The following is a 13727-nucleotide window of genomic DNA, read 5'->3' on the forward strand; positions in this document are numbered from 1 at the left end:
ACGTCATTAGTCTTGTACTGACTGGTTTGGCGTGCACAACAGGAAATATTTCACTTTCGGAGAACAAGAAAAATAGGTTTATTTGTATTACGCTTATTAATTTGTGCAGTTATTCAGTGTCTGGTAAGTTAACGTTCAAGAAAAAATACTAATTTTTATTAAAATGTTCTATTTTATGTTAACAATTACTCATTTATTTCAGCCCTTTGTATTCAGCATGTCTATTGAAATAAACCTACGTTTCTATGAAAATTGAAGCTTTTGTTTTTCTGCAGCCCACATAAACTTAACCCTTGTTTATTTGGCCCGTGTTAGCCTTTGAGTTTGACATGCTTGCTCTAGAGCAGCAGTTCTCAACCTGTGGGTCGCAGCCCCTTTGGGGGTCAAACGACCCTTTCACAGGGGTCGCCTAAGACCATCGGAAAACATATATAATTACATATTGTTTTTGTGATTAATCACTATGCTTTAATTATGTTCCATTTGTAACAATGAAAATACATCCTGCATATCAGATATTTACATTACGATTCATAACAGTAGCAAAATTACAGTTATGAAGTAGCAACGAAAAGAATTTTATGGTTGGGGGTCACCACAACATGAGGAACTGTATTAAAGGGTCGCGGCATTAGGAAGGTTGAGAACCACTGCTCTAGAGGTTTTGTTTTCCAAGAAGAGCTAAGCCACTTTACCTAAGAAACAAATGCTACCAGTTGCCCAACTACTAAGTCTTGCTGGTCAGTCTTGTCCAGAAACCCAGGACCTTAGGTTGCTGTGTCAGTGCTTAGTAGGTGGGACAAATCTATGCTGTCTCTTTAGTGTTGGCTAATTAAAAACTGCCCCAAATGTAAACAGAATGCCCTGCAACAAGTTTTCCGTTTAGTGAATTACAGCAGAATTTCATAGGAAAAGGGCTGCCTAATGCTCCTACCCCCACATACTTCTAGGGCCTTGTATATCGTAAAATCATGTAAGTACTAGATGGGTGTCTTAAAAGATGCATGTAAATATAAGCATTTAAAATTCACCAGAGTAAATTAGCATTTAAAGGGAATTCGTGGCAAATTAATAAAGTATTCTTTTACAAATAATCCTAACTTATGTGTTTTTCATTATTATTTATCCATATCATATATAAATTAAAATGCCCTTCCAGAAGTATTTCTGTCCACTGATTATTTTCCACTCATCATACATGATGAAATGAATATGAGTTCTTCTCATTAAATTAGAGAGCTGCATGTGATCTTAAGAGATACTCTAGCTAATTCTTCATTTTATAGATAAAGACACAGATCTGGAGGATCTAAGGGTCTGCAAATTAAACCTAAATCTTTAATTCTAAATATTTTACAGTAACCATTTTTATTATGCTGAAGATCTATTTAGATTCAGTTATAGATTAAAAATAGAAAACAAACATCTTCAGAAATCCCACTGGAATATTGGAGAAAAGTTCTCCTTTCCCATGTTCCTGTCGCCTTTCCCACATCACTGCTCTGCCTCTTCTTGTGCCTTCAGAGTGCCTGGCAGCTGACAGACCTTCTTACTAAAAAATATGCACAGATTGAAAAACTGCAAAACAGTGTTTGATAGACTATTTTACCAGCAAGTCCTGAAATCAAACTTAGCCAAAGCACTGAGGTATTTTGTTTTCTTTTTTAATTTATCAAAAACACAGAGATTTTCATAATCTCTATTAGAGTGACAAGTAATCTAAAAGGGACTTTTGAATCTCTTTCCCATTTTAGAGAATATCAGAATCCTTTACTTAAAAAAAATTTTTTTTACCAGGTCACCAGGGAATAAAGGTAAATCTGAGCAACATTTCTAACAGTGAAGCCGTTTAGCCATTTGGCTAAAAAATTAGAGTTTAATGTCACTCTAGATATCCTTCATTCCTATGTCATGACTTTTCACTCTTGGAAACGTTCTTTGCTTCCTCCAGACGAGCGCCCACGGCCACTTTCCACGACAGTAAACACAACATTGTGCATGTGCATTTTGATGCAACCCGGGGATGGCTACTGACTTCGGGAACTGACAAGGTTATTAAGGTAGGATGCTCTCTCATGGTAGGAGCTTTCCATGTCTGGCCCTACGTGAATATACAGGAGCACCACGGCTATGCGAAACCTGCTCAGAGGGCTCCCTTGGCAGTGAGCATTTATACATACAAGGCCCATGCCAGGCACAGGGTGTACACACTAAGGTCAGACATGCTCTTGCCTGTAAGGAACAGCTGGTCAGTTGGAGACATACTCTTAAAAAGACACTTAATAATAGGTCACATGTGCAGGGCCAGAAGAGCAATACAGACAAGAATTACTTTAAGAGTTCCATAGAGGGAGGTGGTGCTGCTGGAAGTGGCTCTGTGAAGGAGGAGGGATTTGAGATGAGCTTTGGATGAATGGTAGAACTGGATAAGCCAACAAGTAATAAACAAGACCTTTCCCCATGAGAATGGTTAATCCACAAGCATTCCTCCAGGTTCTCTCTGAGGACCACAGCAGAGGCTCTGGACAGACGGGGCCACGCCTACCTCATTTTCTGAGAAACACACAGGCGTCTAGCACAGGCTTGCCCAGCGCACTGAGCTCTGCTTCCCAGGCCCATCGTGGTCCATTCTTAGAGGCAGCAGCAGGATAAGGTGGTTGAAATAACCCCTTTTGGAAGCTGCCAGGCCTCTGAAACTTTAAGCAAGTTTAAAATAAACTCTGGAGTCTCAGAGCCTTTATTTTTTAAAATGAGACCCTTTGAACTGTTTGGAAGATTAAATGAGATAAGATATTGAAGGGACACAGCACATGCCTGGCACCCATTTGCTGCCTAATATAGCTTAGTTCCCTTCCTCCTTCAATGACTCTAATCTGCTTTTAGTCTCCATTAGCTGGATGAAAACTTCCAGCTGCCATGGTCATGTTTTTGAGGTTTATGTTATAGTACTTTTTGATGGAAAATACTATTTTAAAGATTTCAGAATCATCTTAGTATAATTATGGCTTCTTAAATTTAAGAATTTACTTGAATTTAATTATAAGGATTGGTTATCATCAACACAATATAATTCTAGTTCATTGTATATCTTCTTTTTCTTTTTACAGTTGTGGGATATGACCCCAGTAGTATCTTGATGACACACCCAGGCATCTGAAAGATAGTATTTACTCAAGAATGATTGTTCTAATCCAAATCGTTACTGGAGCAGTAAAGCAGACGTGTGAAAAGAGAGAAACTAAAGAAACTAGCTGAGTTTGCATATTACCTGCGCACAAGTGGTGAGCCAGTGAATGAACACTTGGAGGGGACTCTTTCAACTTGTTCATACAATATAAAAGAAGATATTTTTTTAACAAATGGTTTGTACAATCTGGCTTGCTGCATTGTTTGAGTATACTGTAAACTCTGTGTGGGGTGTTTAATTTTTAAATTTTCAACACTTCATTTTAGTTGTTGTTTTGTGTGTCGGAGAAATGAGGGAAATGTCTGTTCAGGGTATTTTTGGTCATTTTAAAGCAGTTTCCATGTTTTCTTCACGTGGGCACAGATCACCGGGTCAGCATCTTTTTCTTCTCTATGTATCTACTCTCACCTTCTGCTTTTCACCAGAGTGTATGTATTTACACTGCTTATAAACAGTGTTTCTGCTTTCCTAGAAATCCTCTTCAATTGAGAGATTTGGAAAACCATTCATGTGGATTTACCTACTGACTTCTTAAATCACTTGAAGAACGATGTGTAATGTCTAACTTATTCATGTTCTTATATTGAGTAGAAATAACCTGGTGTTTCTGCCTCCGTTTTTCTCTTTCTTTCCCATATTAAAAAATGCCATGAGAAAGCTGTTCCCAGCCATTGTCATCATGGGAGTAGATGATTATAACTCAGAGCTTCAAGTATCAGTGCCTGGATCGTTTCTAATTCAATTGGAGCCTTCTGAGCCTTTCATGTTTTATGTTTTCGTTTTATTGACACAGCTTTCCCTCACTTGTATTAAAAACAAACAAAATCCTATGTCCTTAAAAAAAAAAAAGTGTATTTCAGCTATGTTTTTGTATGTGATGTCACCTCTGAACTTGACCATGTTCATTATGTGAGGTTGAATCCTGTTCTATTCCTCACCATCTGTGTTTTCTCCCCCTTTAAAAACTAGAACACTTTGCACACTTATACTAAAACTGTGTGATCTGAGACATAAAAGGTACTGAATCTTACAGCTCATGATGTCTTCCTATTGGAAATGCAGAAAGGGGCTTTAGAAAATCAGTCTGAAGAACTCTGATTTTAAGGGAATCCAATCAAATTTGATAAAAGTGAAATATTCTGTGTTTTAGTGACTCATGATATTTAAGTCCTTTTTTAAAACCTTATTTTCACCTATAAAAATAGAATTTAAATGAGTGGCAAGCATGCTATGTGCCTGCCCCATTCTAAGCATGTTACATGGTATCGCCTCAATCAGCCCTCACCTGTTGGGGGGTTTTGTGGGATCACTAAGTCTCTTGGGGATTACTACCAGGTTAAATAAAACTTTGCAGGTAAACAGACCAATTACTTGCCCATTCTCTCCAAGTCCTACCTCCACAGTCTCTTGTTCACTTCTGATTTGACAAGTTTTTAGTGGTAGTATTTTAAATCCTCCCGATTTTTTTTTCTCTTTTACTGGAAAGCAAATTTTTCCCTCGTGGTCATTAATTACTTTCCTTTCTAACCAAAAGAACTACTACCAACCATACTTGGGTACCACCCCTAATACTGACCTAGCGTGCTTCCTGGGGAAGGAGTTTCCTAGAGATGATGGCTGCAGCGTTGGTGCTCCCCCGTCAGCCATGGGACACAACAGTCATCACCTGAGACATCAGACCAGCCCGCGTGACCATACTCTAAGCTCAGATGCACGCGTGTGTGTGCACAGAAGTGATTACCAGTTGTCCCGTCACTGGCCCCTTCCACATTACCCTTGCTTGCCATCAAGCTGTTAAAGTCAATCAGAGTCTGTACTGCATGATTGCTCTGTGAGAGCTTTAAAAAGGGAATTAAATTAAAAATATTCAGGTATCTATTTTGCAATTTATTACTAGAACCTGCAGCCATTACTAAATTGTACATAATAGAGAACTATGTTGGAAATGAATAATAGGGATGGATCACTCTGTTTTCCAGCTTTTGGAACATGCAGAGAGGAAGACACAGTGCTAGAAAGGAAGTAGATCAGGCACCCTGCGTGCCTGGCATGGATCTGAGTCAGGTCTGGATGAGCTCACACCCCATTTGGGAAGGTGATTGTCCCTGTGGGATCACATGTGCACCACGGTGGCTCTGTCTGTGACCCTGCACTTCACTGTAGCCATCTCCCTCCCAGCATGGCTGTCCCCCAGCCCACAGAGACTGAAACCACTTGACACTTCATTGGTGAGGAGAGTTGCAATCACAAACCACAGCTATGTCAAGGTATCCACTGCTCTGCCCTTTTCTTTCTCCTCAAGTGAATGGGTGTTCGCATTTGTATGTTTGTAATACTGTGAATTATGTTGAATCTCCACTGTTTTTGTAACTCAGAGATCTGTGTGCTGGTGTTGGGCATCTTCCAAACATTTTATGGAAATGGAGGCTTCATTCACAAGGGCGGAAGCTGGCACCCGCACTTGCCTTTCCTCCTGTCTAGGTGAATTGTCATAGTTTTTGCTTTACCCTATTGGATTTGCACTTTACATAAATTTTGCTGTATTACTTCAACACACAGCAGCTCTGGCAACTAATGTCTTGCATGGCTATGTTGGGAAAGTGGCAGAACTGCACATAGTTCTTTCTTTGGGAGGATAAAACCAATCACGTGCTCTCAGTTTCTCCAAAGAAATGATGTTACTGGAACCTTTAACTGCCTGTGTATGTCTCCACAGTAGCAAAGGTGGTTTTACATTAAGACCTTGAAGTTTGTGTGTCTTTTTATGAGGTCAGTCAACCATGATATATTTGTTTGAATTATTCAAAGAATCATAAAATCATGAAACTGGAAGGGATCTTCAGATATCTAGAATGTTCCATGCACAAAACACTAGTTCCACGAGGCAGTTAGACTAGCTGAGGTGTAAACAAGAGAATCTAAAAGAAGGGTTTTCAAGGAACAATTGTTTTTGAACATTACCCGGTAATGGCACGGGCGAGGGAAGTGACGTCAGTGCCTTGAGACGGCGCCTCAGGAGCCAGGTTTGTTCCTTATCAGAAGCAAATTTGACACTTCTTCAGCCCAGCCCTGTGGTTATGAGTGGGTGGCTACCGTGTAGTAAGGCAATTATTGCAAGTCTTCATCAGTATAAACTCTTTCCTGCACTTTTCCCCACAGACCACGCAGTGGCAATCCTTAAGTGGAAATCCAGGGGCATTGCAAGTGCACCTCTACCCCGTTTGTCTGAAGGCTCATAACAGGTTGGCCTTGAGTGAGTTGCTGGGCCTATAGCATTTGCCCTTCCTATGGAACATTACCTTTGCATGTTTTGAGATTAATTTTTTTAAAGCATAATTTATTTTTGCTTAACAATGTATTTTTAAAGCTTGAATTTTGACTTTTAAGCAAAGAGATAGCTCTAAACTATGTATCAAAGTTACTGAATATAAATATTCATTAAATGACACTCTTGGTTTTGCCTTTTCATATAATTTATTGTCTGTAAAGACCTTGTTCACTAAGATTTACATTTTAAAGTGAAAGGAAGCATTTTGCTAAGTTAAATAATGCTAAGTTAAATTTTTCCTGATGTGAAAGCATGGATATCTAGCAATTTGATTGCAAAACACAGAAATTAAGTTCCTTCTTAACACTCGATTATCTGGGTAATCCTTGAGATTCCAGTCCATTTCGGCCAACCATTTGCTGAGTGCTCACTCTATGCCAGGCTTTGAACTAGGCCTGGGATGACAACGTCCATTTCCAGGCCAGGGCAGAGGCCACACAGCTGTGAAGATGGGTCATTTCAGTACAGTGTGGGTGGGGCCAGAGGGACTTTGCTGAGGAAAGGTCTTTGCTGATCTGAGAGCGAGCTAAAGGGTGAGTTGAGTAAGGAAATGACTTTCCAGGCTGCAGAAACAGCAGCCGTGATCTGGCATCAGCCTGCTGCATCCGGCTACAGGTGGTTTGCAGTTGCCAGAGAATATCCAGTTCTGGGCTGCAGTCCTGGAGCCTGAGCTCTCCTCACGTTGAGACGCAGATGCTCATGACTGCAGAGAGGAAGGCAGCACATAGTTGGCCTTGAGGCGTTTGTTTACTTAGAGGCTCATCAGTTTTAGAGTCAAGGTTTTTCTGCAGTCCAGGCTAGTATCAGAGTTTCTTTTTCTTAGGAAATGCCTAGAATTGTTATCTTAAAATGACCCATGGTAACTAATTTCTGAACTTTCTGGGTACACAGCCCCTCACTGGAGACATTGAGGTGGATAGAGCTGGAGACCACACATGCACGGACATGGCCTGGAGGAACCTACATACTAATTGCACGATTACTGGTACATAAGTGGGCTGAGCTAGCTTCTCCCCTTTGAAAACGGAACAACCTTGACCTGAGCAGGAGGAGATTGTTCTAGACAGCGGGCATCACACTAATATGCAGAGCGGAGCCTTTGGGTACAGGAGCAGGGTCGTTTCAGTGCAGTGTGGTAAATGTGATAAACCCTCATCGCATGGCACTCTCCAAGCGGAAGGGAACTTTTTTCTCAATTCAATGACAGTGAAAGGGGCTCTGCCCAGGCAGGGGCACGCCCAGCCTCTCACCGTGGGGCTTGGCACTTTCTAATTCCTGCTGTGCCATGCATTTGTACCCAAGTATCCTATGTCCATAACTTAGTTCCAGAACATTCATGTTCATATTTAAACGTTAACTTAACTTTACAACCACGTGTTATATACTACTGATTGAGGGGTTTGACTTTGTCTTTAAACATTGTCCTTCCCATTGAGAAGCATATTCAGGCCTGACACACCAAAGGAATATCTAAACATTAGATCTGTCCAAAATTGGAATGGGACCCCTCCTTTGAGTTTCCCATGCCAGGGAATGGAAACTGTTTGGCCCCTTGTCAGTGATGTGGGAAGGAGATGACACCTAGAATATGGGTTGAATTCGATGATTGCTTTTAGGAACCCTTCCAGTCCCGAGATCCTGTGATTCCATGAATGTTATTTATTATTGAACTGACCTAGACTATTATCAGTGGCCGACCCACACGCGGCTGACTTAACTCAGATAAATGGGAGCCTATCGCAACATCTCTGTCTTCTGTTCTGCCTTAAAATGTTCACGTTTATGAGTCAAAAGTGTATCTGACTTTCTTGGAAGAGAAAGTGTCAGGGACTACAGGTTGGTTTAAAAGGTTAAATTGAGAATCTGACCTTGATATTCATGCTTCCTTCCTCCTCCCCTTTACCCCCTTGGTTCTCTGGGAAGCACGAGAGGGAGAACTATAACACAGAAAGGGAAATGGTTTGAAAAAAGTTTTTCACTTACATACACTTTTTCCCCCGTTTAAATGGGTGACAACCTTATGTCAGTAGCATACACCAATATGAAGTATGGACCAAAATACTGTGTCATTGGTAACCATTGTACTCTCATACATATTTGTGTTTTATGCCATTTGCCTTGCTTTTAAATGACTTTTTTTCAATGTACTGTTTTGTAAAAGAAAATCTATGAAAAGTAAGACTGTTATTAACTGGACAACAGGGAGGCGCTAGCCCCACCTCTGCCCGTCGGCCACTGTAGCCATAACCAGGGGCGCGGGCATGTCTGTCTGCACGCCCAGCGGTCTGTGGCCACTCCAGAGCCTGGCTGCAGCGGGCATGTTACTTTAGGATATTTTTTTTTCTTTTTGAAGTGAGATTCTCCAGGGGATCCAGTTGAAAATGTAAAAAGCCTGAAGATAGAAAAGATTTCTCAGATGTGGTTTCTGTCACTGATCCCACCAACCAAACCAAGCAGTCTTGACCTTGACTTCCTGAATGTGATCATGTGGGACTGAGCAGGAATTTCCTACAGTGTTAAAATGTCTGTATTCAGTTCTACTTCAAATGCTGCTGAATGCTGGGAATGTTTCTAAACTCTGCTCATTTTCCCACTGCGCTTCCCTCCAACTGAACTGTACGTGTAGCCATTACCAGTGTACGTTACCAACGCAAAGTTGCCTCCATGGTTTAAAATAAATGTCTGTGGAAATCATCCTGCAACTGTGGCCCCATCGTTGTTGCTGTCCAGCTATAACACGTGGCCATATACACCCCAGCAACCTGCTTTGGGTTAACCATGGGGGTGGGGGTAGGTCTCCAGCCCACTCCTGCACCTGGAGACAAAGGTGAGCCACCATTCACTCCAAACGCTAAGCACAGCAAATGGGCTGCAGCATGTAGTCCTTTTTATGTTCTCTGTTATCTGAAGTTAAACTTTTCAAGTGAGGACAAAGCGGGCTCCAGGGCAAATACAGCCAGGGAAAGCCTCTCTGAAAAGTCATTAGGCCCACTTTATGGACAAGAAAATAGGTGGGAAGAAATCAATGGTCTGCACAATGTCCAACAGCCAGTGAGTGGGGCTGGGAAACACTTCACGCCCAGCCCCCTGCCCCTGGCTGCGCCCCTCCCTCAGCCCACCTGTGCCCTGAAGCCTCCCCCACACCCAGCACTCCACGCCCGGCTCTTCTTCAGAAAAGGAGAGGTGCAGTCGAATGGAGTCCATGTTTGCTGGCCTTTCCGGCAGACACACCCAGGAAACCCCCTTCCTTGGGCTCCTTGGCTGAGAACCTGAATCAGCACCCAGAGCACCTCCAAGGAACCGCACCTGTGCCTGGCTGAGCAGTGCCCACCTGGGTTGCCCTCTGCTGTGGGCGATGAGCTATGTTTATGTCGCCTTGAACACCAAGAATGTATGTAAATATATTCTAAATCTGTTCATTGGTTTGTTACAACTTCCCCTGAACTCACTAGGAAGTAAAATGGTGTAATTTAGAGGTTTTATCCAACCGTAGCACTAGAATGCGAGGTGCATTAGTGAAGCCACCCCTAATCTTAAGCAAATGTAAACTAGGCCTCATGTAATTTGTTTATGTAAATAGGCTGTCCCTTGGTTACGCCCTCTGCTGATGCACAGTGCATTTATTCTTCCTCCACCTCTGCTCCCCTCAGACTGACCATGTGGGTTCATCTTAAATGCAGAATTCTAAAGAAAATCACATTCTCAGATAAATGAGAGCTGACACAGGAAAAGAACCCGTGTAAATCCCTGGACGATGAAGGCTAGCTTATTCCCAGCCATAGTCGTATTTATTTTAAAATAAAAGTTCCACCCCTTGTAGGTTCCTCATTGCAACAAGGGCATCTTTGGGGCAAAGGGGAAGTGAAGTATGCTTTGTCCCTGCTCCGCACCTTCTCATGTTTTCTAAGATGATTCTGGCCCCACATTGGGTCTGACCTGGCCTATTTAAATCTCTGAGCCAGCTCTTCCAGGATTTCAGTTAGTTTCTCCTCTTCAGCTGGTGAGGAGGATGTTCTAGCAAGAGGCAAGTGTGTGGGGGCTGATTTCTGATCTAAAGATGAGAGGGTGGTGGGGGGAAGCAAAGACATGAACATTGCAGCAGCCTGGCCTGGCCTCTGTCTGCTGTGCTTGGGCCCCAGCTCAGGCATCCCACAGACACCTGCCAGGGAGCGGCCCCCAGGGGAGTTGTTCCTGCCGAAGGGCCCCACAGAGTGTCGTGACTGCAACAGAAGGGAGACGGAGACGGGGTGGAGGACCGGAGCTTTGAAGTGGCTGAGGGGAGGGTCTTCAGGCCTATGTCCTAGCTGGGAGGCTTGGGGTGCAGAGTGTGGTGTGTTAGGACCTGGTGGGCAGTAGCCAGGGCTGGGAAGGAGCACGGTGGGAGAAGGCACACCATTCTTCACACTGCAGGGTCACCAGAGCTTCATAACAGCTCAAGCGGGTGGTTATCTATGATGGGAAAGAGAACCAGAGAGAAGACCCTCGCTTCTACCCAGGTCTCTTCTGCTGCATCTTCTCTCAACGTGCCTCCTCTCAACTCACCCTCAGGATCCTGTCCAGATAGAGGCAAAAACCTGAACAGACACAGGGAAGCAGGGTCATGGTGCTTGCTTCATATTGCTGCTCTAGACAGCCCATTCCCCTGGGAACACTCCACCCAGTGCCCACAGGAATGCCTCTACCCAGGAATTTAATGACAGGGATCACAATCTGAGCACTTATGTCCTCAAGGCGCCTACTGAGTTCAGAAAAATAGATGAAAAACAGTGTTGGGGGGGAAGGGGGGGCAAAGTCAGGTGAAGCGCTTCACAAAACTCAACCGACAGGTGAAGGCCATCTTGCCAAGGAAGCCCGGGCACAATTCCACCCCCACCCCCAAGTTTCATGGGAAAGAGAGTCCACCTCAAGAGACCCCTAGCCTGTGGTTTTAGGGAAAGAGGGTATCAGCTTCCTTCACACAGGGAGCAAGTCACCTTGAAAGAACAGGCCACTGGGCTGTACAGTGGCAACAGGGTAAGCACCAGCCTCAGGACGGTGTCCACCCCCAGGGCCACAGCGCACAGCCTGCCCTTGAGCCTGGCATGGACAGCCTCACAGCTGCGAGAAAGAAGGGGACACAGGTTGATCAGTACAGCGGTCTCAACTGAAGAGATTGTGGTTGGCTTCTTTTTAATACCAGGATAATAATAAGGAAGGGGTTCATAGATTGCTTTCTTTCTACTTCAAAATAGCATTTATCCAATGGGTTCAGATTCCACAGATTCTTATTTTTAAAAACTCTGGGATCTAAGTGGAAAGTGCTGCTCAGCAGATTATGAGAGTGTTGGGTCCCAAGTCCCCCAGGCTCCAGGTCACAGGCACCCAGACCAGCCCATTTCCTGAGAACAAAATCAACTACAGAGCCCCCTCTCCCCCTCCTTCTAGCCTAGAGAACGGGCTCTGCTGAGATTCCCACCTCCTGGGTAGGCATCTCTCTCCAATGATTCTGACCTCTCTAGGGATCCTGGCTGATGGTTTCTTGGGCTGATATAGTGTTTTCTTCCCTTTAGGGAGAAGTAGAGTAAGAAGGGGTAGGACTTGACTTCCTCTGCCGAACTCCTCTGCTTCTTCCTCCCTCTGCATGTCCCACCCCAGGCTATATAAAAGTTCCTCACCCAGTGTTAGCTGGCCAGGCCCGTGGCCCATCCCCCTCAGCATGCCCCTATTGCAAGTGGCCCAGACCTGGCTGCAGACTACACCCCAGACCTGGAGGAACACAGTGTCCCTACAGTGAGCACATTGGAAAATGAAATCATTCTTTCATGAAGCCAAAGAAAGAAAAGAAACCAGAGAAAACAACAGTTGAGAGCTGTAATGAAATCAAGGGATTCTACAGACAGAAAGAATCATCTAATCTAAGGCTCTCATTTTTTAAATAAAAAATAAACTTTTTGTTTTTACAGAAGCTATAATTGTGCAAAAATTAGGAAACACCAATGAACAAAAAGAAAAAATTTGGACTTCTAGTCAAGATGATAGAGTAGATAGATGCTGTGTTTGCCATCTCCCATGACCACATCAAAATTACAACTGAATAGAACAACCATCCTTGAGAACCACCTGAAGACTAGCTGAGCGAACTACTATAACTAAGGATATGAAGAAGAAACCATGTCAAGACTGGTAGGAGGGGCAGAAATGTGAAAGTGGCTGGCATCACACCGTATGTGGTGGCTGAGAATCAGGAGGGAGCTCTTTCTGGGTTTTGTGGCTCAAGCCACCATGAGCAGCAATGTCTCCTGTGACATCCTCTGCGAGGCAGTGCGGGAAGTCCTGCATGGGAACCAGTGCAAGTGCTGGAAGTTTTTGGAGACTGTGTAGCTGCAGGTCAGCTTGGCGAACTATGACCCTCAGAGGGACAAACACCCTGGGTTACCTCAGGCTCAATTCCACTCCCCACCCCAAGTTCTCAGTATGTGTTCTGGGAGACCAGCAGCACTGGTCAAGGCCAAGGCTGTGGATATCCCTGACATGGACATCAAAGCATGAAGAAACTCAACAAGAGTAAGAAACTGGTCAAGAAGCTGGCCAAGCAGTATAATGACTTTTTGGCTTCAGAGTCTTCTGGTCAAGCGGATCCCACGAATCCTGGGCCCGGGCCTAAGTGAGTCTGGCAAGTTCCCTTCCTTGCTGACTCACAATGAGAGCACAGCGGCCGAAGTCAATGAAGTGAAATCCACAATCAAGTTCCAGGTGAAGAGGAGGTGTGTCTGGCAGTGGCTCTTGGTCATGTTAAGATGACAGATGATGATAAGCTTGTATACAACAGCTACTTCACTGTCAATTTCATGGTGTCATTGCTCAAAAAGAACTGGAAGAACATTAGGCTTTATACACCAAGAGCATCCTGGGCAAGCCCCAGTGTCTGTACTAAGGCACAGCTTAATAAACCATACTACTACCATTAACAAATAAAAGAATCAGGAGGGATATCTCAGCTTCAAAGGTCCCCACTGAGGATCAAGGCGTCCCAGCCCACACTGGGCTCCCCAGTCCAGAGCACCAGTGCCAAGAAGAGGAGACCCCACAACACCTGGCTGTGAAAACCAGAGGAAATTGTGGCTGACTGAGACGGAGGGCCCCCGGAGTCCTAGGCACACTTTTAAAGCCCATGCATAGACTTAATCACTTATGGACTCACTTATTCTGAGCCTGAGTAACAGCTTGAAAAGC

At 43.8% G+C, this 13727-nt stretch overlaps 1 protein-coding gene and 1 pseudogene across 1 annotated transcript in view; both read left to right on the forward strand.

Moving 5' to 3' along the window:
- The window catches only part of WDFY2 (WD repeat and FYVE domain containing 2), a 221229-nt gene extending 212012 nt beyond the window's left edge, over nt 1–9217 (forward strand). The window contains exons 11-12 of the mRNA XM_070409110.1: nt 1952–2060; nt 3108–9217. Of these exons, the coding sequence (XP_070265211.1) occupies nt 1952–2060; nt 3108–3137 (139 nt within the window). The 3' untranslated portion in view covers nt 3138–9217. The remainder of the gene's footprint in view (nt 1–1951; nt 2061–3107) is intronic.
- Nucleotides 9218–12763: 3546 nt separating this feature from the next.
- LOC139006648 (large ribosomal subunit protein uL1 pseudogene) lies at nt 12764–13428 on the forward strand (annotated as a pseudogene).
- Nucleotides 13429–13727: the final 299 nt, after the last annotated feature.

The sequence above is a fragment of the Myotis yumanensis genome, unplaced genomic scaffold (genome assembly GCF_028538775.1).
Source record: "Myotis yumanensis isolate MYYU_CA2020_CCGP unplaced genomic scaffold, mMyoYum1.0.hap1 SCAF_3, whole genome shotgun sequence".
NCBI classification, from domain to species: domain Eukaryota; kingdom Metazoa; phylum Chordata; class Mammalia; order Chiroptera; family Vespertilionidae; genus Myotis; species Myotis yumanensis.